Raw genomic sequence first — 27447 nt, 5'->3', positions numbered from 1 at the left:
TTGACTTGCAATTTTAACAGTATTAAAAATTGTGCTATACATACTTGTACTTAAAGAGCAAGCACAATTGAATAGTATGGCAACTGCATAGTATCGTCAGATTACTTATTTTATCTGGGCACCTATATAAATATCTAGTTCCACTTAATGATTTGTAGAGTGTTTAATCAAACAAACAAATCAAAAATCTTTAGATATTGCTAACAGTAAATTCAAACTCCTAATTAAACTATGCCTATTTTAGGGAAGTGTTGATTGTTCAGTAATCATTTAAAACTATACAAAGGTCAAACTGAAGCAGCAGAGTAAGTGGAACTGCTTTTATTTTTCTGGGAGGGGGGGGGTTGTTGCCAGTACAAGATCAAGTTCCTAATAAACTGCATTGTGTAGGCCCTCCAAAAATATATCTCAGTAATTGTATAAAACCTGTCCAATAAATGCTGCAGAATTATTCTTATGTAACTAAGTTGACCAGAAATGTCAATGGGAAAAAAAAGAATTTCAAGTCAATCACATGTCTCCACAAAGGCTACAATATTAAAAGCAAGATGCAACATGATGAAGATGATAAAAAGAAAGATTATGTATGAAAGACAGACTATGAACATTAATCCCTTTTCAAAATTCCATCAGTTTTAAAAAAGTAAGTATAAAGTTTATATATTTATCACCAGTACATAAGTCATAGGTATTCTGGTATACAATAAAAAGGACTTTTTATTTCATTTAATTATAATGACAATAATTTGTCCTAAAACAATATGTCAGTAATACAGGAGATAACATCAAGGATATGTGTACCAAGCCAACATTTCATCAAAATGCCAAAACATGCATTGTTATGTCACAATACAAGTTCTGCCCCTTCTTTATTTGTATTTGACATTTTGATGCCAACACCCATCAATATGGAAAAGAGGTTATTCTTGTCTGTTTTGTTCCAACTGAATCTATTCCACCCACTCGCTCTGAGATGTTGCAATCATTATTCTCTTTGCTAATATTTCCTGACATCTTTTTTTAACTAGTGTTACAGAAGACCAAAAGGTTATATATGTGTGTGCGTGTATACATATATACATATGTATATATATATGTATATATGTATATATCCATGAAAATGAGGCACGACCACAAACGCGAAGCCAAAAAATAGCAAGGCAGCCCAAAATCTTAAACCCCTCTGCAACTCAGACTAACCTGAGCACAACCAAACAGAACACTCCCCCAGCCAATCAGAGCACAGCCAACTCCCCAGCCAATCAGAGCACAGCCAACCCACCAGCCAATCAGAGCACAGCCAAGCCCCTAACCAATCAGAACACACCTCCACCCAATCAGAACACAGCCAAGCTCCCACCCAATCAGTTCATACCCCCACTGGCAGTTAAAAGGAAGAAACAGCTAAGACCACACCTTGCTGCTTGAAGCACGAAGCTGAAAACACCAGCCTGAAGATGACGAATGGGACTTCGTCGAAACGTCGCCAAGACACTTCCAATTTTACGCGGGAGAAAACCCGAACAACCAAAGACCTAGATAGATAGATAGATAGATAGATAGATAGATAGATAGATAGATAGATAGATAGATAGATAGATATCCAAATTTATTTTTCTGACAAAGAGTTAAAGAATTAAATTGGGAGACTAAGATGGCCATTTCGAGCTCATTTGCTCTCTTCAGTTAGCCACACCCTTTATGGGATTCAAACCTGGGCAGTTTACATGCTAGGCAGTTGCTTAACCACCAAGCCACAGGCTCTCCTCTGCTCTTTGCCAGATGAGTCAAGGGAGTATATACAGGAAGTTTTTCAGACAGACTGCATATATATGTGTGTGTTTGTGTGTTTGTGTGTATACACATATGTACATATGTACATGTGTGTATACACATATGTACATATGAATATATATATATATATATGTATTCATATGTATATGTATATATATATATATGATATGTATATACATACATACACATGTACACATTTATTGAGTATCTTAACCTTAATAACTAACAGTCAATCTGCAGAGGCTTCTTTTCAGATTATAACTTCCCAAGAAACTAACTGGCACCAAGAGTAACAGAATAACAGAGTTGGAAGGGACCTTGGAAGTCTTCCAATCCAACCCCCTGCTCAAGTAGGAAAACTTAAACCATTTCAGACAAATGGTTGTCCAGTCTCTTCTTAAAAAATATATTTTTAAAATTGGGTTTAACGTTTATTAAAAAAAACAGTGGCAAGAAAATACCCAATGGTGTTACACTTTAAAAAAAAGATTAAGCTTCAAAAGAGAAAGGAAAAATGGATAGCTCCATCTAAGATAGCAATTAGGTACCAGAGAAAATCTGATTTGTAGAAAACATGTGAGGCATGATTTTGAGACAACATAAAACTAAATCCTAATCTCACTATATCTAGTTACTGCCTGTGCCTAGAAGTCTGGTCAATTAGATTTCATCCTACACCCAGAAGAGATTACCACAGACATTGGGTTCGTACTTAATGTTTCCTTGACTTTCTTTTCTCAGAGCCAACCACTGCTCCTATGAAAGATTCAAAAGCACAGAAGTTTCCAGGTATCTTCTCCCTCAAAATTTATCCTCAGGGGAAGGGAGTTCTTTACACTCAAGAATTTAGTCAACTCTCTTGGTTAATCTTCTAGGGGGGAACTTACTAGCGAAGGCTGCAAGGTGGCTAAACACTCTGGATTGCAACTCTGACTGGTTAATAACTGATCCCTGAATAGAATTGTTATAAAATACTGCTTTCACTGATACCTTGACAACTGGAAATGCATTGGATTACAAAAACTATATATAAAGATAAGAACTATATAAGATTTGGTGGTTTGGATTTTGAGATTGGCTGGTTCGATAAAGCTAACTACAGAGACTATGGTATTGGCGAAAGATTATTTGAAGGAGGGGAGACAAAATGGATATTGCATATTTTTCTAAAAGGGTCAGGAAACCACACCAAATATTTCATTCTGAAAGATCTAGCTTGGAACATCAGAGATCTGCAGGAGTAATACTCCAAAACAAGACAAGTACTTTTCAGGAGGGAATGTATGCAATGCTACGACAGATTCAAATGACAATAATTTCAAACTATGATGAGATCAAAAACAACTTTGATAAATGAGCACATCTTCAATCTAAACTTACAATTAAAATATTCTCAGAAAACAATGATAAAGAATGAACAAACAAATCAGATAACAAAACACAAACTAGAAGAAAGTGACAAATAGGGAAGCTACAAATGAAGAGAACTATAACTTAACACAAACAGAAAAAATCTACAAGATTTTACTATAACAATGAAAACGGAAAAGATATTTTATCTGACAGAACCTCAAAATAAATTTGAGGATAAGAAAGATTTAACAAAGTGGATTATAGAGCTGCCAGGAAAATCATCAGAGACTGAGAGACAAAAAGCGTACATCCTACTCAACCTATCCTTCACACTCCTAGCAACACCCACAAAAATACAGGAACTTCCTGGCAAGTGGAGTATACTAACTTGGAAAGCTATTTGGCAAATGAAGAAGGCTAGAGTTAGACTTAAGAGATTTGATTTGACTTATCAGATGGAATACTACATGATTAAATATTTGTTTGAATATGATTAAAAGAATAGATAATTTGGGATATAAAGGGGCCCTATAGTAAGAGATATAAGTAGTATAGTATTTTTTATAATATATAAAATGTTAAAATATTGGGATGATGTATGTGAATGGAAATTTAGACATTTAAAGGTAATTAAATTTGAGAGAATTATGACTGAGAAGAATGATTTGAATACTGAGGGGAAAGTAAGCTTAAATAAGATTTTTGAAAATAGGACATATAGTGACTCAACAAGAAGACTTTTACAAATATAGCTGAAATATAAGCCGTTCAGAAAAGATGTTATATGTAGATGTTATAGAACATATAGGTAGTATGGTATCTTTATAATATATGAAATATTAAAATATTGGGATGGGCTATGTAAATGAAAAGTTTGAAAACTATGATTGATAAGAACGGTTTGAATACTGAGAGAAAATTAAGTTTAAATAAGAATTTTGAAAACAGGACACATAGTGAGGTAACAAGATGACTTTTACAAATACAATTGAAACATAAGTTAATTAGAAAAGATATTATATATGGATGTCATTATCTGTACAAACACAAAAAATGTTTATATCCAGCCTTGTATATATTGAAAATATTATTATATTTATCTAATCTTGACAAAGGAGAATACCATTGGACGAAAGGAAGATCAAGGAAACATACTATTAATTAATATATTGATTATGGAAATACAGAAATTAATTATTGTTTTTTCAAATATATGAACCCAGACAACATGCTGTTTACTAAGCATTAAAGATTGTTATTGCAAAAAACCAATAAAATATATTTTTTAAAAAGAATTTAGTCAACTGACCAACCTGTTCTAAGAAGCTGAATTCAAAATTCAAAAGTTATTGACACTTTGCCTGTTACCCATCAAATTAATCCACAGGCCTTATGTCTGAAATTCTCTGCTTCAGTAATGATTCATCTGATATTTTACCAGTTACTTTTTGTTCAAGAGAAACGGCCATGTCCCTTGCATTCTGCACCTGTTCTTCCCTCCCCATCTCCCACTCTGGTTTTGGTGGCTGGATAAAAGACGTACTAGATGGAACGAATTCTGGATTCTACACATAAGAGGGGACATTTAGAATTCACTGGACAGACGTCATGTGGTGTCCAACAATTCCATCTGAATTTCCCACGTATACCTTGTCCCCATGAACTGCCGCTGCTATCAATAGACAATGACTCCCAGGATGAAGAAGACTCTTTGCTTCATGCTAGAGTAGAGCCTCCAGTGATGGTTGCTGAATCACAGGAAAAGAGGGTGCACCTTCCATATAGCTTTTTCTGTAATTTTATTTATTATTTATTTATATTCCATCTTTGATAATTATTCTAAATAGCTCAAGGTGGAGAACATGCCTCTTTCCTACTGTCCTGCAGGAGAAAGGGAGAAGGGATTCTGCGTCCATTTCCTTAACTGGTCTTTGCATGTGGGAAGGGGGATGATTCTGAAGGTGGGTGTGCATGAATGAATGTAGATTGGCCTTGGGAATGAGGAAGGAACCAATGAATTGCTAAGAGGAACTTTCAGAATGCTTAGTCCTAAGAAAACATGAAAAAGAAATTCAAAATAACTGTGCCCTGGTTTCATTTGGTGTAAGATGGGGCAGAAAGTAATCCTGACAGTCTTTCAAGATTCTCTTAATTTACCCTATAATAATAAAGAATTTTCCTGGAATTCCTGCTATGCCTGTTTCTTGACCCTGCCTTCTTCGAAGGGCTGAAGACACACAACAATTTGCCCATCTGACCAAGCAATCACTGAGAAAGTAAACCTTCCAATACTCCTTCCTCCACCGTCTTGTCGGAACAGAATGTAACACTTCTCAGGATGGAACAACAAATAGACTTCTCAAAATTCTACTTCTATTTACTCTAAATGTTTACCTAGAACCAGGCTGTGTGTGATTTTTTTTTAAACAAATTTTATTGTTTTTTTAAGTTCTTAAAGCAACATATTCAGGACACACCGTGGTGTTGGGGTAATCAAACATCTTAAAACAAGACATATATACATAATATAATCAATACATCAAATATTCCCTCTCTTTTTCCCTCAAATAGCATAAAATTTATTCAACCTGAACCTGTTTTTAAGCTTCATCAATTTCTACCATAATCAAATTAACTTTAAATAAAAACATTTTCAATTCAAATATCCCTTCCACATATGTTCTACTTTCTTAATTTTATCAAAATCTTATTTTTTCTTCTTCCATTAATCTCCCTTATTTAGAGTAAAATATTAATCTATCCTGTACCTATCAAATCTATCAATTGATCTATCTCTTCAAGCTAAAAAAAATCATACCTTAAATCATGTCATTCCATTAAACAAAATTCAAATCTCCAATTAATTATCATGACTAATAACGTCCATATCATCAGAAAATCATATCATCTTATTAAATTTCAATTAACTATTAGTTCACTTCAAATCTGAAACATCTCTTCAATTTTCATAATTCCATTACAATTTTCATAGAAATAAACCTAACATTCTAAAAGGAACGTTCCTAGTATTCTAAATTGTCTTTACTCCCTTATATAGAAAGATATCTCGTTTTTAAACAAAAATATTAATCTATCCTAGACACATCTAAATGTATGTATTTATCAAACTATTCTATAGATATCTAATCCTTCACTTAATCAATCTCTTTGAGTTAACAAATTAATATCAAACTTTAAATCATTTCAATCCTTTAAGTAAAGTTCAAATTTCACATGTTATAGGACAAACAAGACATCTTATTTAATTAACATTCAATTAATTATTGATTCACTCCAACTCTAAGACATCTTTTTATTTCAAACTCAAAATCTCAGTCCTTACATCAGTCCATAGTTAAATAGTTCCAATTTAAGAAATTTTAAATTTCATTTTTCAATCTTATTCTAGCTTTCCTCTTTTGCCAGATAGGTTTCCATAACAGGGCTTCCAAATAATAGGTCTTTTTTTGTTGCTTGTAGTGTTACTTGATTCGATACAGATCATCTTGATCTCTGATTTAATCCTCTTGTTTCTCTTGTCCATAAAGCCTCGTTGCTTCAGAAGTCCAAAATTCAGTCTTTGCTTTTCCTGGTCTTGCTTGTAAGGCAAAATAAGATTCTCCTTATCCTCAGTTAAAACCTCTTCCTGTATAATCTGTTTTGTAGAGTAGTCAAGTGTAATCTGGGAGTCAGTTTTAAAGTAGAGATTCTGGCTCTTAATTCTGTAGTAGCCTCTTTTATTGTAGTACATATTTCTTCTTTAGCCTCATAGATCTTTTCCAGTATAAGTTTACAGTTTAAATATGATTGAGGCTTCTCCATTTTAACAATAGTTGAAGAAGAATCCTTTTCCTTTTTAGTGAAGGTTACAATTGAAGATTATCCACCCCCACAGATCCAGGCTGTGTGTGATTTTATTATTGTTACTGCCAAGCAATTGGAAATCTTTTCTCCTATGACTACAAATTATCATCCACCACCACTTCTGCCCACCAAGATCTGATATCAATTCATCTATTAGCAACTCCCATTCCTCACCCCAGCTCCTGCCAACCTAGCAGTTTGAAAGGATTCAAATACAAGTAGAATTAGGTATGGCTTCAACGGAAAGATTACTATATTCCATACCTTCTTGCTGGTCACATGATGACAGAAGCATTTCTCACACAAGAATTGGAGATGTACACCACCACCCTGAGTCGGTTACAATTGGACAAGGGGACCTTTAAACCTTTATTAGCATCCTAATATCTAACAATTTTACAAAATATTAGGGGGGAAGGCAGGAAAAAAGCAGGGGATATACAATCCCTACCCAAACCACACAAATGATATCCTCATTAAATTAAATTTACTATATAATTACATAAACTGTTAACATAAACAGAAAAGCCAAGGAATTCTGATTATATTTTTATAGCAGCTTCAGGAAGCTTTGTGAAAACAAGTTATGCATACTGTAATGCAGAAAGTGACTATATTGCTTCATTCATAATAGATGGCATAGATCTAATACCAAGTGGCTGTTCTTTCAACTGAAAATAAAAAAATTGTAGCACTTTAGAGGATCACAGAAATAATGTATGACTAAACAAAGAAACCTGTTCCATTCTTTAAATTATCTATTTCTTCTTATTCTTACAAAAGATTTACTCATTCAGATGTGAACTTTTGCCATCTGTAAATCTGAAAGGAGTACATAAATTCTGTATAACTGCAGGTAGATATGCTTTAATGAAACTGCTTGATGAAAGACATTAGTTCAGCTCAAAGTGAGCAAGCACACACATACATTCACAAGCACATGCATGCACGCATGCGCGCGTGCGCACACACACACACACACACACAAGCCTATATTTCAGGGAGTTGAAGTCCACAAATAATTCTCAAGATTAAGAAATTTTTAAGAATATGCATAACATATTCACTAATATCTGCATAACAAAATACAAATAGTTCAGTATGTTTATTGATCAATTTTACCGATCAATTTTAAAGCAGAATTTGCAACAAAATCATGCAAAATCAGTCAATCAGACAGCTAGTACCCAAGTGCTTTCAGTGTCTTCCATTTCTCCCTACCTTATTTTTCAAGGATTTTTTTTTACTAAAAAATAAGCAGCTGTTATCGCTCATTATATTTTGATTCGATTATGTGCCATCACGTTGGTATTAATTCTTATTGACTATATAGATTTTCTTAATGCAATTTTAGAAGAGATGTTTTCCAATGTCTCATGCCGACACTGCAAACCAAAATAGCAGTGAAATGCAAAATTGTGGACCCCACCAAGAACAAGAAGGTTCTCCCATCTCTCTCATACATCAGATGTCTCTTCTAAGATAATAGTGCCTTATGCAATATCTGCAATTAGTGATCCACAAAAATGTTTGCCGGGTGAGCAAATCTCATCAACATGGCAAATGCAGCAAATAAAAAACGAGACTACTAGTTTCTGATATCACATTAATAATCAGAGACAAAGTTGTATTTACTTTTAAGTTCCTTCAAAGTACAGCATCACTAATAAGACCTCGCTTTTCCCTGACCTGAGCATTTTGATTATGCAATGTAAGCTACATATTCTAATTGGTTACCCAAACCTATAAGAAGAATTTTAATTGAGCTTTTCTTAAACCAGGTCCTGGTTTATATAATAAGGTCATACAGTTAAAAAAGTAAATAAAACAAACTTTATGTTGTGACTGATATTGGGATGAAACTGTAAACTAAAATAGTAAGAAGGTTCACAGTGCAAAAATAACTACATCAAGTTATCAAATAATATATCAGGCTACATCATTTAATTTTAGGGAATTGTGCCCTGAATATATATATTGGAATTTGGTTGAACAAATGAAAGTAAAAGACACTCAAATCAACAGTAGTTCCTAATCTATAAGTGTGTGTGTGTGTATAATTATATAATCTATAATTTATAAACTATAAACTATTCCATAATTTCAAAATGTATCACATGAGAACATGCAGTAGCCAAAATAAACAAATACATCATTTCTACTTTCGACTGGCATAACTGGTTCTGTTAGAAGACTTTTTCCAGGAGGAGAAGCTGCTGTATATTCAGTTAATCTCTTCTATATGTAATCAGAAATGTGAAAGATTCCTGTAGAGCAGGGGTGTCAAACTGCTGGCCCAGGGCCGAACACACCATCCGGAAGCTGCTCCCACCCCATTGCTAGCAATGGCAAAACTGGTCCGATACGTTGCACGATGTCACATGACGTCACGAGTTTGACATGCCTCCTGTAGAGCTCATTGAGGGCCGCATCAGCATTGCGGTTGCCCTCAGGGGGCCGGGTGGGTGTGGCCAAGATGGGTGCAGCCTACTGGTGGGCATGGATGGAGTGGGTGTGGCCTACTGGGTGGGCATGGCCAGCTCTACATCGTTCGCATCAAGTGTGCTTATGGGGGCCTGGGCAGGAGTGGGACAGATCTGAAGGTCTCTGGCAGAAGGGGGTGGGACCGGGGCAAGCGCCAAGGCATGGTCCATTTCTTCATTCCTCACAAAGGGTAACACCTCCTCAGCATGCACCCAGGGGGTGGGGCTGACGTGGCAGGGGCTGGTTCCTCACTGTTTCCAGATGGCCTTGTGGAGCTAAGACTGAATGCATTTCAGTATAGATGGCCACCACAAAATTGTACATTGGCTCCCGGCCGGCCTGGGCCAGGGCCAAGGCAGCGGAAGCCGTTCTCTCACTATTTCCAGGATGGCTTCATGAGCCACATGAAACCACTTCGCAGGTCGCATCCGGCCCCCGGGCCTTGTGTTTGACACGTCTGCTGTAGAGTAATAATTCATTTGTATCATTTTTTTTCATTTTGGAAAAATGCCTTGAAGCTGAATTCTAACCATATTTATACAGAATTTATATCATAGTAAATTCAAATTATATTTCTACCAAAATGAGGTAGCACATACATAAAGCAATTCACAATTGCATCACAATGTGTGGAAAATAAATAAAAATTATATGGAGAGAAGATAGCTTCTGTACATACTACATTTCAGTTTCTTATTCTTAAGACTCATTTCAGTTTCTTTACTTTGAAAAGAACAACTAAAATGATGTATATGAAGACACTAAAAAAGAATGAGCATCCTCCAGATTATGCAAGCCAAATTGTAGCATTTTGTGTTACTACAATTAGTATTTAGCAGATAATTTTTGAATACATAAAACACTACATTTTTGGATATAAAATAAATCTTATCAAAATGAATACAATATGAATATAAAGGCAATGACTTAATACTAAGTTGCAGAGTCCTATGAAAGTAATTTTGTTTTGTTTTACAATTATATTGATTAATTTTAAAGCAGAATTTGCAACAAAATCATGCATTGAGAGTTTCAGTCAGTCAGATACCCAAGCGCTTTCAGTGTCTTCCATTTCTCCCTACTACCTTATTTTTCAAGGATTTTTTCCTTGCAGCTGCTATCACCCATGATATTTTGATCCAATTATGTGTCACCACATGGGTGTTGATTCTTATTGACTACATAGATTTTCTTAATGCAATTTTAGAAGAGATATTCTCCAATGCCTCATGCCGACGCTGCAAACCAAAAGAGTAGTGAAATGCAAAATTGTGGATCCTGCCAACAAGATCAATGTTGACGCCTACAAATCAATGTTGACCCTTTGCCACTCAATGATGGATTGAAATGACAGATCTGTGCACATGAAACTCACAAATTGTCCCTTAGAATGACTAGATTAGCAAAAAAAAAGTAATAATAATAATTCTAAAATATGGTTTGGCATTTGTTGAAAAATATGTAATACTATTTTCATAGCTATATGGACAATTCACAGGAGAAGTGAGATGGAGAACATCTCATTTATATATGAGTTTTATATTCTGTCTGTGAACAGATTAATAATTTGAATACTATTTCACATTTAATTGATGTAGTATATTTTATAGAGGGGAAAAGATCTGACATATCTAATTCAGTTGGTCATGTAGTTCAAAAGGGCAAAAATTGCTTATCTATATGCTATATTTCCATAAAATTAATTAGAATCTTTATACTGTTAAAACTGAAAAATCACTAGAAGAAATAGGATTCAACCAATTAAACATTCAAAAGACACATCTCCTGAGATTTCTGCAAAGCTGGCAAATGATGGATGAGCTTTAGTGAGATGTCACCATGATTCCTTTCCTCTCATCTGGTGCCTTCCACATATTTTGGATCACAATTTCCCATCAGTGGAAATGTTTTACCTCTGGCAAACAACTAGTGGTAAAGTATTCATTGGCTTGTCACATAATATCACTCTGCATAAGATAACAACATTCTTAAATTAGGCTCAAATTAAATATTTGAAGCAGAGAAAATATGGCACGTAACAGTGAATTGCATCCATCGTATAACGGTGGGGCTCTCCGGTAAACCTTGAGAATTATTTTACACAAAGAGAGAATATAAGTCTTTTAATAAATAAATTCATTTTCAAGGCTTTAAACTAAATGCCAAATGACTGCCAGGGCATTATTATAAATATACGAAATAAATCTGGAAAGACTTATTAGCTGTGTTTACACATGCTAAATCCAGATTAAGAAAATGTAATTGTTGTTTTGACGGAACATGTTATGCCCAACAAATAAATCATATTATGGATTAGCATACACCTTGATTTTCAAAACAATGGCTCAGTTCCAAAACACAATGAAGCAAAAATTATTCAATCTTATTTTAATTTGGTATGAGCATGAATTTAGCTCTATTTTGTTTTAAGAAGAGATAATTAAAGCCTTTAAGCACCAAAAGGGTAAAGAAAAAGAAAAACAAGGTAGAATTGGTAATATGGAAGCAGTAGGATATCACAAACAAATGTTAAATTTGAACTAGGGAAATTAAACTTCTGTGCTACTATTAACATGATTTGGTGGGTGAAGGCTATTGCATGCTTTCTCTTTCATCTCAGAAGGGTTTTGTTGTAAATGCTATATTCTTGAAAGAAAGATGAAGACTATTATGATATCAGTTATTTCACATTAACGAATACTTAAACTTTTCTCATGTCATGTAGCCCAGAAGTCCCCAAGCTTTTGGGCACCAGGGACCGGTTCCCTGGAGAAAGGTTTTTCCGCAGACCGGAAGGTGCATGATTTTGTGTGCTGCCTGCATCTCGCAGATGGGGCTTTGCTTGATTGTGCGGCCCAGTTGCTGGCATGCCGCGGCCCAGTACTGGTCCACGGACCGGGAATTGGGGACCCCTGGTGTAGCCTACAGCCTACCACTGTTCATTTTATAATAAAAACTACCTTTCTCCTTTGGTCACAATTCATTTTTTTTTAGAAGTAGAAATATTTATATGGCTATATTTTCTCATCAATAAATTATCTTTATAAACATCTGTCTTGATTCTGACATGCACTTTTTTAATCCTAACCAGATCAATCAAATTACTTAATATCCTGGGGAAAATACAAATCTGAGATTTCAACTGTAGCAACCAAATGCTTGTCTTCTGCCAATTATTTTTGTTAAGATCTAAATCAAGTTTAAAGCACCTAGGGGGGAAAATGTACAGATTGTTGCTCTTATTTATTCACCAATCACTGAAGACTTTCTTTAATGTTTTAAAACAGGTAAGATAAAGATGCTTTGAATTAAATTCAGCTCTTGGAGATGACATTTGTGTAAGTTTCTTCACACTGTTCCATTTCTACTACCAAGTCTACTCAGTCTTCTTCCAAAGCATTTTTCTTGATTCCCTCATCCAGCCTACAGACTTGGAATTCCCAAATGGTCCTTAATCCAAGCCAATTAGGGTCAACCCTGCCTAACTTCCAAGATAAATAAAATGTTTACTCTTTAAACCAGTGCTTCTCAACCTTGGCAGCTTTTAAGATATGTGAACTTCAACTCCCAGAATTCCCCAGTCATCATGGTTGAGAAACACTGCTTTAAACAAACAGACTGTAGCAGCTTCCCGTTAAATTAAGATCAATGCTGAAAAACAACAGAATGCAAGTAATGGGGTAATGCATCAGGTCATAAATAATGCATGATAACAGCAGAGAATAAATGAAGGGATTAAGATTTCAGATACTAAAATCAACACTCAACAGAAAAACATACAAAAGATTAAATATGAGTGCTATTTTAATTGGCAGTCTAACTTCAGAAAGGTAACCGGAGATTTGCTTCTCATTAATTTCACTACAATTTCATGAAATTATGATGCCATTAAAAATGAAAATTACAGACGCCCCCATATAATGTGCTAAACCCATTATGACAGTTTACAAGTAGCATCCAAAGAGAAAAGGAGAAAGAAGAATAAATGAAAATTTCCAAGCTATCTCTTTATGTCAATAGTAAGAGTTGAGTAGCCTAATTTCTTCCCTTATAGTTCTATTTGTCACCAAACTTAATAACTGGAACAGAGTAGAAAAGGAGAATCTGACCAAGGTGCAGAAATAGCTTTACATTTTAATTGATGTTTTGATTACTGTATGTCGTTTCAGCATTAATAACATCTAAATGTTTTTCTAAACGTTACAATTTACAAACATCATTTAGTGACCATTTGAAGTTACGACAGCACTAAAAAAATGACTTATGACTAATTTTCACTTATGTTTGTTGCAGCATCCCCATGGATGCTTGATCAAAAGTCCAGGTGCTTGGAAACTGGCATGTATTTATGATAGTTGCACTGTCCCAGGGTCATGTGATCACCATTTGTAACCTTCCCAGCCAGCTTCCAACAAGTCAATGGGAGAAACCCAGATTTACTTAATGACTGTATGATTCACTTAACAACTGTAATGATTCGCTAAACAACTGTGACAAAAAGGTTGTAAAATGGGGTACAACTCATTTAACAACTGCCTTGCTTAGCAACAGAAATTTTGGGCTCAACTGTGGTTATATATCAAGGATTACCTATACTGAGTGGTATTTCAGAGGCTGAAATGCAATTTGGAAAAAGTGACTTTGCTATTAGCCTAAAAAGCAGGTTTAGAAATTATTGCTCCAAATTTCACAATAAAAAAATGATACAAGTCCTGATTTCAAGATTAGTGCTAAGATTTGGTTAGTTGTCTTCAAATCAAATAAGTCGGCATTTGCTCTAGGAAGATGGGACAAGTCTTTTGAGATATATGAAGCAGTCTTGTTGCTGTCAGACTGAATCACAATCTTGTGCAAATTCAGGGATTTGTATTGGCCCATCTGTCAAAGTAGAAACTATTGGCAGAAGCAATTCTTCCATCTTCCCTAGTAGTTTCTCAAGCCTACTCTGGAGGAACTCTGCACACAGCGTGAGAGTAACCAAGGGGAAGTCTCACTGTGCGACCAAAGGTCCGTTCAATTCATGTAATATAGTGGACAAGATTAGTTCTAAATTTAATACGGAAGCCTACTAATTAATATGTATATGCTGCCGGCAGTTATGTTATATTTTGTACAGAAAATAAAATTGTCTAATACTTTAGACGGTTTACAAAATAGGATGCTGTACATTGAAATCATTTCTACACTTAGAGAAAACAATACTAAGAAGCATTTTAAACTTGTATTCTTGAGCTTATCAGGCCTAAAGTATCTTCCCCCCTTCAGAATTTTATACTAAATAAATGTATTTAAAGAGGAATGGGTGCACAGTAGATAAAGGGCAGATTCCTTCATATGGAACTCAACTCCTGGCAATGTCATGCGATCTTCTAGCAATCCTCTTAGTTACAGTACAGAAGGAGGTTGCCACTGCATTCTTCTAATGTGTTTTAACTCCTTAGCCTGTCTTTTAGCTTTGAGATTTCCTAAGTTTCTTATCCACCTACTAACCAAGCCCTATTCATTTTAGCTTCTGAGCCCAGACAGGTGCAACAAGTCCCCTGTGGACAAGGGCAGTGTTTAGACTTCTAATGTAACTTACAGATATGTACTGGTGGAAAAATCAAGTAAGTACAACAGTATCAATGCATAACAACTAATTCCTCTTATATGATATTTGCACATGATCCCTTTTTTCATTGAAGTTCAATTCAAATCCCTTTTGCTAAATATTAGAGCCACAAAGTACAGAAGATTCTTTGAACATGGAAGAAAATATCTTCTCATCACTGTGTTAAAACGGACTTCTCTACCTACGCACACATGTTGGAGCATAAATGGAAACAATTTGGAGATGCCTCAAACCCTGACATTTCTCATGACAGCTGTTCAAAGCCTTTTTGGAATTAAGTGGCACATAAACTGCAGTAATACATACATCTGGTTAAAAACTGAGAACTGGCTATAGCTTTCTCCTGAGATCCTATGTAAGTAACAGTTACCAGCCCATGAACACCTTAAATATTCTTAGAGAGGTGGGCATGGGCAGAATGACACAAACTTCACAGCTCAGAAATTAGATACCAAAGAGCTTCAGGGTAAGATTTAAACCCTGGTTTGTTTCCTTCTGGATTTTTTTTCCTCTTGAAGATATCCACACCCATTCGAGGCCCTTCTGGATGCCACTTACCTGGACCTCTGCAGCTCAAAAGCGCTGGCGCCCACCGGGCCTTGCTCGACGCAGCAATAGTTCTGTGGGGCGGTTCTGGCGAAGGAGACGGGCAGGATTCCCTGAGTGAAAGAGTTGAGGCGACCCCTTGCACAGGGGGTCCCAGAGGAGCCCGGGAGGGCGGCGGCAATGGACACCTGCACGCTAGTAAAGGCATCTTCGTCCTCGTCCTCCTCCTGTTCGTCGTTTTCGCCCTGCTGCGCCTGGCCAGCCGCTCCCAGGGGGCTCACGAGCTTGACGTTGCTGCTGCTGCTGTTGCCGCCGCCACCGCAGGCGCTGGCATAAGCTCCGTACTGCTGCGGGGCGGGCGGCTGGAAAGCGCTCAGGTTGCCCCGACGAGTCCGCGTGCTGCTGCCGCTGCTGATACCGCAAGCTGCAGCAGAAGCAGTCCTTGCAGCGGCTGCCGCGCCGACGTCGCTTTCTTTGCCGCCCTCCTCGCCCTGCAACACCGGCCGTCCGTCCAGTGAGATATTCGTTAGGAAGGAGAGAGCAGCCTGCCTGCGCCGCGGGTCCATGCGCGGCGGCTTCCTTAAGCAGGGCTCCAGCTGCTGGTGGAATGTACTGCCGTCGCCGCTGCTAGTACCACCGGGACTGCTGCTGCTGCTAGTGGTGGTGGCGGTGGCGGTGGCGGCGGCGGCAGGAGGAGCCGCCGCCGCTGCCGCCGCCATTGTCTGTGGCGCTCGCTCGCCGCCCGTCCACCCTCCGTCCCTCCCTCAGAGCGGGCAAGAATGAGACTTCGAACGGCAGGCGCGACCTCCCCGGCGGCGAGCGGAGGGTTAGCAGCAAGCTGGGGCGAGGCGAGGGAGCGCCAGCCGCGCGAAGCGGGGGACTTTTGGCTTGCATGGCATGTCTTCCGCCTCCCCCCCGGCTGCCTGCACGGATAGAGCGCCCGAGTTATGCACCCCTCCGCCTCTTCCTTTCCTTCCCTCTTCTGGCTCCTGCCTTTCTTCTCTCCTTGGCCAAAGTTACTAGCATTTATAGGTGCATTCGGCCCGCCAAGCGCTCGGCGTAAAAACACGGCAATCACGTGTGGGAAATAGCTGGGAAGAAAAACAAAAGCTCGGCCAGGAGGAGGAGGAGGAAGATAGAGGGAGGAGGAAGGAGAAATGAGGAGGAGGAGGAAACTAGGTTTAAGGAAGCTCCTCCAGTGTTTTTTCTTCTACTTTTTTTTCCCCCAATCTGCTTAGTGGGAGGGGAAGCGAGGAAGGTGGAGTTCCGCTTGTGTTGCACAGCACATGGTCATGAGGAGCTTACATAAATAGGGCCATCTCCTAGAAGTTGATGGGATTTAAAAATTGGTGACTCTCCTTCGGGTTGTTGGTCGATTTTTAACGACTGTTTCCTTCCAAGACGTTGTGAACATAACACGTTCTACTTTTTTCTGCCTGAGCCGGCTAAACTTGTATCTCACTCCCAATTTGACCATGAAACTAGACTGGCTGAAGTCCCTCGGTTTCGAAATTCTTTTCCTTGTTCTTCAGGGATATCTTCAGAATAAAATATGTCCATTAAAGACTCCAGATGTACTGTGGTCATTCTATGAGCCTTCCAGTTGTATTGGACCTCAACTCTGGATTGTAGTTCGTGCCTGGAAATTATGGACACTGAAATGCAATCCAGGTGAAGGGCACCCCTGTAGGGAAAGTTGCTTGGATCAAAAGGATGGAAGACTTCTGAATGCTTGTGAGCTTGATTTCCCTCCATTTATTTTAAATGTGTAGAAGAAATTAGTCTAAAGACACAACACTTCAAAATAATTTCCAGAGTAGCAGCTGTGGAAGAGCATTGCAGCAAAACAAAACAACTTATATTTGCATTTTATAAAGAGCAGGAAAAGCGAATACAAATCTGAAATACAAAAGGAGCAAATTATTTTTCAAGCATTTCCTCCCAGTTGTATCTAGGACAGTGGTTCTCAACCTGTGGGTCAGGACCCCATTTGGGGTTGAAAGACCATTTCACCGGGGTCACCAAACAACGCAGTCCGTCATTTTTTCCCCTTTTCCTTAGCTGTGCTACTCCCTTTTATTCTATTGGCTTTTGAAAATAGACTCTCTTGAATAGAGTCTAATTCTATTGGCTTTCAAAAGCCAGTAGGGATTGTCCAGGCTGTGTCTGCCCTGCTGAGCCCGCCAAAAGTCCCATTCTGCAAACGGTGCTGCACCAGTTGAGTAATCCTCGACTTATGACCGGTTGAGTAGTCCTCGACTTACGACCGGTTGGTGGTCGGGGCATTAAAAAGGTTGAGAACCACTGATCTAGGAGATGTATAATGTGCTATATGCAGCTAGAAAAATCCAACTTTGGCCGTTTTGTTTTCCAAATATTATTCTGATTTAGCACAACAAGAAGTCATATGTTTTGCAGGTAGGAAATTAGACCAGCCATCTGACTCAATAAAAGACTGCTTCCTATATTTTTCTGCAGGGCTTGAGGATTCCTCTTGAAAAGATGATTATAGATAGATCACTTGATGCCTTTATAATTACAGACCTTTGGTATACATGGCAAATTATTGCATGGTTAAGAGAATATGCAGTGATGTAATACCAATTCCCTTTCTTATAAAAGAAGCAATTTAAGATATAAAATATTTATTTCACTTGTCTTGCATCCTCACTAATCATGTTTCAATTTCTTTCAGACTGAGGGAGGATGTTGGCAGTTCTAGGCAAACTGCCACATGTGTGGTAGCCTATAGTATGCTTCAGAGATTCCTACTTGCTTCTCTTCTGCCTCCTACACCCTCCAGTAGATGTAGCAGTAGGTGCCTCCTACACCTTTCAGCTAATGGACTAAGTTCTAAACAAAAATGCATACTGCAAAAGTACATCACTGTTATTGCATATTCAAGATATCGAGGGTGAAGAACAGACAGGATGACAATTCCTGCTAAGCTTGTCAAGATGTTTTGGTATTTAGCATACACCAAAAAAACTATCTGTACTTTGACCTCCAATCTTATTTAAAATATTTCTGCAGTATAAAATGAAAACTGTAAAACTGATTGATGAGAAATCACTGATTTTGCCTTGTGCTGATCATGGATTTTTACTCTTAGATAATAAGAGACTTTAAAGCTATTGCTAACAAAACTATACATCAGACATGTCAAACACAAGGCCCGGGGGCCAGATGCGGCCCGCGAAGTGGTTTCATGTGGCCCGCGAAGCCATCCTGGAAACAGTGAGGGAACGGCCCCCTCTGCCTTGGTCCTGGCCCAGGCCAGCTGGGAGCCAATGTACAATTTTGTGGTGGCCATCTATGCTGAAACGCATTCAGTCTTAGCTCCATAAGCCCCTCACCCCTGCCTGGCCTGAGAGGAACAGTGAGGATCCTCCAGTGGACCATGCCTTGGCACTTGCCCCGGTCCAACCCACTTCTGCCAGAGACCCTCAGACTATCCCATTCCTGCCCAGGGCCCCACAGGCACCCTTGACGCGAACGATGTAGAGCTGGTCACACACACCCAGTAGGCCACACCCACCGTGGCCACACCCACCTGTCCCCCTGAGGGCAACCGCAATGCTGATGCGGCCCTCAATGAAATTGAGCTTGATACTCCAGCTATACATTCTCCACATCCACATGTCATCATAACCACAGGCTTTGTGTTCATCAGTTTCTCACTTCTCCAAAATGTTTCTGTTGCCATCACAACAGTCCACAACTATAACTGTTTCTAGCTGAGTCTGGGCAGCTATAACAGCTACCTGAAATGATTTGTGAACTTAAAAGTTAAGCCTTTCCTGCTGCTTTGCCACACTTCTAATGCTTTTGATGATTTCACAATATCTTTTGAATAGAAATGCATATATTTAATATTCATGATTATAATAATACATATTTGTATTCTGACAAATAAGATAATCTTTTTAATCAGCAATAATGTTTCCATAGCTGTGGTCCTAGGAGCAAAATAATATGCATCTCTAGTTGAACTAACATATTTAAAATTATTCATTTACGTGTCTTATCTGTCTAGGATATTCAAAATAATGCTTTGGGTTAATAATTAAGTGAATAACTGAGCTGCTTCTAAAATCTTAATATGCAAGGAAATCTGAGTAAAATAGTACTAAATTAGTTAGGAAAGAAGATTTACATAGAACCTATTAACTCTGAAAAAGGAAGAAATCTTTAGATGCCTGGCTTTGATCATTAAAATCCCATAGTTCATCACGTTCAATCCAGAAAAGCTTCTGTATAAAAGATGGAGAGACCCTAAGAGTAAATGGTGTTGATCTAAATACAGCTCTTCTATTTCAGGGTAAGGCAGCTTTCTATCAAAAAATGAGTAGGAGAAAATTATTTCATCGAGTAAATTGTACTAGATCAGCGGTTCTCAACCTTTTTATACGGCGACCCCCGGTCACACGGACACGCCGCGCATGCGCGGCGGCTCCCCATGCGTGATGCGCATGCGCGGTGCCACCCCATGCGCGGTGTGCATGCGCGGCGCCGCCCCCTGAGGGGGGAAAATGGCGGATCGCGTTGTTTGGCGACCCCTGTAAAATGGTCGTTCGACCCCAAATGGGGTCGCGACCCATAGGTTGAGAACCGCTGTACTAGATAGTTAGTACAAGATTTTTCAGTTGCAAAACTGCAAAGAAGTCTTTGAATTACCTTTATAAATTTCGCATTGGCATGTGCTTAACAATAATAATCCATAAAGAAATATTTAAACATTTTCATTATTTTTGAAAGGTAAAACCTATTAAAAACAGCTAGGGTTATTTTATCCAGAATATATCTGGATGAATAACCATGTCTTAAGCTATTGCATGGGTCTAAATGGGATCAGAGGCACTCATCCAGAAAGAGAATTACACAAATTGAGAGGGGGGGGAGGACACATTAGGTATGCCAATAACTACTACCTGTATGAGTTGACCCCATGGTTCTGTATAGGGCTTAAGCTGATGAAATTAATCCAAAAGATCAGTGATGTTGATGGGAGATTTTAAGTCTTTTGAGACCTAAGCTTTGAATTTTGCCTTTAGCTCACAGGTAACCAGTGCGGTGATTTAAGGACTGGTGGAATGAAATCTCATTTAGCAGCCCCATTTATATTGTCATGACCCAGGAAACAGACAATTACTGAATGTGAAGAAGCTGCTCCAACATAATTTGTGGAATGTTGACCTCAGGAGAAACAAACTAAATCATATGAGACAAATCAAACAAAGACACTACCTGAGTAGCTGGAGAAGTTAGATGATGATGATGACATAAGGTCTACCAGCCCCCACAACCAGCAAGCAGAGAGGGAAATGGAGCAGACATTTCTGTGAAGTTTCTTGCCAAGCTCAAAATGCATCTCTTGATTAGAGGCAGCGGGCTGCATCCTGATTTAAGAGGCAGCCCTGATTCATGATCCCTTGGAAGCAACTATCTAACCTTTAGTGTTTGTGTGATACTTGTATGTGGATTCTGCTCATGAAATTCTGACCTGGATCTTGGAACTCTGGACTGGATTTAGACTATTCTTCAGTGTGCTCCTGTTAAAGAAAACCCACCAAACTTCGTTCAGAGATTCTGTTTTGGCTTGCATTCCTTATCTGCTGTTATTTCTTGGCCTTGAGTAAATTACTATTTCCCATAGCAGATATTTGAGTGAGTGTTTAATTGGAACTAGAAGCAGGACAATTATCAATCAAGCTGCTCTTCCACTGTTATAAGATCTTATCATTAGAAAGTTTTTCTATTATGTATGAAATATATCAATGTATTATGTATGAACTATATCAAAAATCTTCATGACAAAACTAGAAATGTCATCATGACAGCTTATGTAAGAGAGTTGTTCTTCATGGTTGCTGTCTGCCTTTCAAGAACTGCAGTCATATGCACACTCCCTGTTGCATCATCCAAATTTTACATAAATAACTGATGAAATCTTGGACAAAAAGTGCTCTGTATGGAACATACTATCCATTTGAATGTGAGCACATTCAAATCTGTGTTCTTGTAAGCACTGATTTTTCTATTATATTAGAGAAAATGAAAACAATTATAGAAAGCTTACCCTAAAAGATAATTATTAAAATTCTTGTCAATTTTCTTCTACATCAGCTAAACATTAACATCAAATTCCATATTATTTCTTACAAAAGAGATGAAATTATCAAGTTCTGTTAGAGGTATTGCACATTGTAAACATAAAAAAGAGCCGAGGTGGCGCAGCAGTTAGAGTGCAGTACTGCAAGCCACTTTAGCTGATTGTGTTCAGCAGGTCAGCGGTTCAAATCTCACCGGCTCAAGGTTGACTCAGCCTTCCATCCTTCCGGGGTAGGTAAAATGAGGACCCAGATTGTTGGGGGCAATGTAAATATATATATACATTGCTTACTGGTGTATACCGCTTAGAGAGTGCTTGCACTTAAAGCGGTATATAAGTCTCATAAATAAATAAATAAATAAATAAATAAATAAATAAAATTAAGTATAGCACCATTTTAGTCATTTAGTCATGGGTAGTCCTCAACTTACAACTGTTGTAACTGTTTGAAGTTACAATGGCACTGAAAAAAGTGACTTATGACTGTTTTGCACATTTATAACTGTTGTAGCATCCCCATGATCATGTACTCAAAATTCAAACACTTGACAAGAGGCTCATACTGTGTTTCCTGGAAAATAAGACCCGATCTTATTTATTTATTTATTTTTGCCTCCAAAAGAGACACCAGTTCTTATTTTCGGGGGATTATATTTTCCACCGTCTCACCTTATGGTGATGGCACCAACAGCCCTGCCCAGCTGGCCCACTTCTGCGTTCACTCACCACCACTTGCATGCATCACCCCAGCCTCCATTTCTCTGGCGCCAAGGGGCCTTCAGGAAATGCTTCTGCACTAAGAATGGAGCTCTGGATTGATGCACATAGTGCCCTTCGGCCTCCATTTTGCCATCAGAGGTCTTCCAGAAAGGCCTCTGCAGCCAAGAACCGAGCTCCAGATTGATGGAAGGCCTCTGATGGCGAAATGGAGACCAGTAGGAACTGCATGCGTCAATCTGGAGCTCCATTCTCAGCTGCAGAGGCATTTCCTAAAGGCCTCTGATGGTGAATTGAAGCTGGGGGTAACGCACACATATGAGCAGCAATGAGCAGCTGCAGAAGAAGTGGGCCGGCGAGACGAGGCAAGTCGGGGCATGGGAGGCCTGTTTGCAACAAAAAGCGGGTGTGGGGCACGTGGGGTAGCTCCACCCCCACCCTAGCTTGATTTTTAGGCATGTGCCTCGCCCCAAAACTAGGGCGTATTTTTGGGGTAGGCCTTATATTAGCCCACCCCCAAAAATCAAGCTAGGTCTTATTTTCAGAGTAGGTCTTATTTTTGGGGAAACGTGGTACTTATGACGTGATTGCCATTTGTGACCTTCTGGCTTCCCATTGATTTTGCTTGTCAGAAGCCGGCACTGAAGGTCAGAAATGGTGATCATGTGTCCACGGGATCCCATAACATAATTCCAAGCTAGTTGCCAAGGAACAGATCACATGACTGCAGTCCTATGAACTATTTCCACAATACAAGGATTGATATTAAGCCTTCTTCAGCAATGTCATCACTTTGAATAGTTGCTGAACAAGAACTATTTGTATTATAATTTGGACTTGAGGAAACATCATAAGTCAATCAACCGATTAACTAGTTTGCTAAATCACCCATACAAACTTATGAAACTGGCTGTGGCCTATCACATTCACACTTCTTTTAAATTATTTACTTTATTCTAATTTAGACTTCAGGCAGAATTGATCTGCAATTAGCAAGGCATAAGATAAACTTAGGCCTGGATTCTGAGAACCCAGAACATTACAGATATCAATACTGGATTTCAGTTTCCTGATTCTGTAGCTTACCCTGAAGCAGACATCTTACTAAGCCATTAGTTTTGTAACCAATTTATTCAAAAAAATTATAATTGAGTATTTTGCATAGCTTTTTTTTTTAGATTTATATCCCTTCTTTCCTTCAGAAGCTTTAGACAATATACATTGCATGCCTGTTTCAGTTTTATTCCATAACAATTCCCTGAGATAGCTTGGGCTTAGAGTGATTTACCCATAACTGGTTTCATAACTGATGATCTGGAGACATGAGTCTCCCTACTCCAACACCTTGACCTGTATACTACACTGGTTTTTATAGCATATAACTAGCCAGGAAATACCATTTGTAGTGAGTCACAGCCTGTGATTATTTATATTAGCAAATTAGGCAACCTGTGACCCACTGGGTCATTGTTTCAAAGGTATTTCCTTAGCAGATTCCTCAGTTCCTTCAACAATGGCAGAACTTCTACCCTACTGTCATCATTGGAAAGAGTGGGAGGGAGATATTCAGAGGTGCATCTACTTTGAAAATAGCCCATCTTGAACTGTATAGCACATACACAAGTGTTTTATGACATTTTGTAATGCCATAAAATGTTTTATTATAATTTTTATATCATAAAATGATTTATAAAATTTGCCAAACTTCAATTCTAAGGGAGTCACGGATTCCAGATTTTGGATGCATTCTGTAAGTTTGCCCATTTTAGGTACTTTGGTTCCAAAATTGTCACCCTACGATGCACTCTTTCACCCATTAAGAAGTTAGACACGAGAGTTTTAGTAGTATATAAATAAATCACATTATAGCTAATGTCGTGAGAGCTCAGCTTGTTTTAGCTGCTATAAACCAAGGCTAATTATGGGCTATCAAGTTGTTTTTGACTCCTAGCAACCATATAGATAGATTTTCTCCATTAACAGCATATCCCTCTGTTCTTTCAAGTCTCCCAAGGATGCACTTTATTACAATACTGCAACCATGTTGCGCAATCTAGACACCACCTGTCTCCAATGACATTTGTCTGGCCAATTTGATCTTGCAAGATTGACCCTTTGATATCATTTATTGGGACTTCAGAAATATACCTTTTCTGTAGCAGCACCTGCCTTCTGGAACAAGTTTCTTCCTAGTTCTGAATTCAGCCCCCTCTGTTCTCCTTAAAAGAGCCACAAAGACTTGGACCTTTAGCAAGGGAGAAATCCTTCTCTTCGGTTCATCTGGTCTGTCATGTTTACCATCTTTTATTGATTTTATTGTAATTTGATTGTTGTAAGTTATGCAGTCATTGAGTTGGGGAGCATGCATGTTTATGATGGTGATGATGACATGCAGTGAATCAAATTTTTATTCAAGCAAAAATTGGTTTATTATTATATGTTTGTTTAGCTTTTAAGTTGTTTCCTTTCGTTCTGCTGCCTTTGCCCTTTCCCTTATTAGGTTTGTTGGGTGGCAATAAGAAAATAGTGAATAAGAATACCTTTCCAAGTTCATAGTGAAAGTTTAATAGTTATCATCAAGCTATCCTGCCTTAAACTATTAAGTGTGCATTAGAAACAGGATGGTGAACAAGCAGAAACAACATTTTTTATATTCAGAATAAACATTTAAATTGATTCCCTATGTATATGTGAAAGAAAATTCACAATCAAGACAGGCTTTAATTTGTACCCTACTTTTCAATGCTGAAACCCCCATGCTTCTTATGTAATTCTTGGTGTCAATTTTTTAGTTCAGGTTACCTGTACATTATTGTAAATCATTTGGTAGGCAGATTGGTTGAGGACAGAGTGTGATATTGTCTCCTTCTCCTCTTTAAGTGAGAAGTAATAGAATTATTGTGACCCACAAATACCAGGCTGTATTTTTTGCTTCATGAACCACTAATTGCTCAGTCAATAAAGTACTTCCAGGCTAAATCTGGAATAAGAAGAAAAAATAAGCATTTAAAAATTTTCTTTTAGGACATAGAAGACAACTGATAGGTGGTTTTATCCCTGTGAAAAATGATGAAAAGTGGATCCCAACGTAAGTCCCAGTTCCCTCAGTTAGATAGCCAAAACTATTAAAAATGACATTTTCCATGAAAGCAGCAGAATGTAGCAATCATTGACTCAAAAAGCTTTCATATTAGGAGTCAATAGGAAAAGATTCCAAGCATGGACCTGTGTGGGTACTAGTGGGTAAAAAAAAATCAAACTCTTCATTAAATTTCTTTTCAAAGCAGATTGGAAAAGGATACCATTCACTAGAACATAAAAGAAAGAAATGTGAGATAGAATTTTATGGAACAAAAAGGCAAATTTGCCTGGGAAGGTATAAAAGGGGAGTGTATATGTTATCTTTCATGTAGATATAACAAAGGACTATATGCAATCTGGACTGTTTTGTCTTAGAGTCCTGAAGTTCTTTTCAAACCACTAACAGTTTCAGTTTGAGACATCTTATAATGCTTCCCTTTTTAATTGCCCAGACATTCAATATCCCCAGCCTCCCTCTTTAATAAACATGTTGGGCTTAGTTCTTGTTTTATGTTTTTGTGCTATACTCAATCTAATTCTCTTTATTGCTTTGTACAGGTTAAACAATTGAGTTTTGTTGGTCCTGATCTATATATCAGGCTAGACATGATTCTATTTATACACTTTATGCGATTTTCAATAATGTACCATCTTTTGGTATAACAATTTTCTATTTCTTTTGGAGTTTTTAACTGATTTAGAAGTGGCTAACTACTAAGTTGTGATGTGTGTTTATTTCCTTTGGTGTTGAAAGTTGGAATTTTAATGCTTTAAATTAAAAAGGGGGTATTCTATCTTTTTGTTTAATTAAAATGTCTTCTGAGATTGGAAGGAAGGGCTGAATTCTTCAGTCACACATCTCTATGCCAGGAATTGACACTATATACATGTCAACCTTTGAATTTTCACATTTTAATTGCCAGAAAGACAACAACTTATGAAAGTCTTATTATTCACAGGTGGTGGCAGCAAAAATCACTAAACCACTATCCCAAAGCTGGAGATAGGAAGATCAGGAGATTTTTTGAAAGAGTATATGGGAAATATCCCACCTTCTAGTCAGTACATTTAACCATCTGCTATAGTCTCTAACAGGCTAACCTCCTCAGATGTGAAGATGTGCCCTCATATAAATACAGACCAATTTTGAAAGGGGCCCAAAGGAGTAGATGGTCTAAATTTATGAATCCAGCAATACAAATACTGGTAGAGGTAAATATGTAGAAGCTCAGGATAGTGAATTAACCATAACTATGATCAGAGGGTTAATAGGAGACCCTTATTCTTTTTCTTTTTGCTCTGATATAGACTAAGTGGGGCAATTCTTTTAAACTGTAGTTTACCAGTACTGATGGTAAAATGGCAGAGTAATGGAGATTCCTAGCACATGAGGATGCTGAATGTGCTTGAGGCTGAGAGAATCCTATGAATCTAAGAAACAAGTTAGAGATTCTGGATAGAAATGAGAAAGACTTGGCAGTGCCAATAAGAGGCTTGTCTGTATCCTTTGCTAAGGCAAAATAGGTAAAGAGTGTGGCCAAGACAGGGGAGATTTGCCATCACAAATTAGTATTTGCAAGAGCTTTCAAGGTGATTTGCATCCTAAATTCCCTTACATATAGCACAGGTGATACAAAGTAAATAAAATAAATTATGATAAAGTGGAATACTTTTGAAAAAAAAAAAGCCAACAATTGTATAGGAACAAAGAAGTTTCAAGAACAAGCATACAATTGCTGTTGTAATCAAAAGAAACTGCAAGGATTCCGGGAGTACCATGCAAAGTCATACATATAAGGGCTCTTGCCAAAAAATTCTATAAGCTATCACAGATTCTAGACCGGCATGCATAGAATAAAATATATGATACAACTGATGTAAAAAG

At 37.8% G+C, this 27447-nt stretch overlaps 1 protein-coding gene across 2 annotated transcripts in view; it reads right to left on the bottom strand.

Moving 5' to 3' along the window:
* The window catches only part of CABLES1 (Cdk5 and Abl enzyme substrate 1), a 50094-nt gene extending 32934 nt beyond the window's left edge, over positions 1-17160 (bottom strand). For both annotated transcript variants that reach the window (XM_039328540.1, XM_039328541.1), the window contains exon 1: positions 15665-17160. In XM_039328540.1, the coding sequence (XP_039184474.1) occupies positions 15665-16371 (707 nt within the window). In that variant the 5' untranslated portion in view covers positions 16372-17160. The remainder of the gene's footprint in view (positions 1-15664) is intronic.
* Between the last annotated feature and the right edge of the window lie 10287 nt (positions 17161-27447).

The sequence above is a fragment of the Crotalus tigris genome, unplaced genomic scaffold (assembly GCF_016545835.1).
Source record: "Crotalus tigris isolate CLP2741 ecotype Arizona unplaced genomic scaffold, ASM1654583v1 scf7180000024382.2542628, whole genome shotgun sequence".
In the NCBI taxonomy this organism is placed as follows: Eukaryota; Metazoa; Chordata; class Lepidosauria; order Squamata; family Viperidae; genus Crotalus; species Crotalus tigris.
This window is presented reverse-complemented; position numbering and strand designations above follow the sequence as displayed.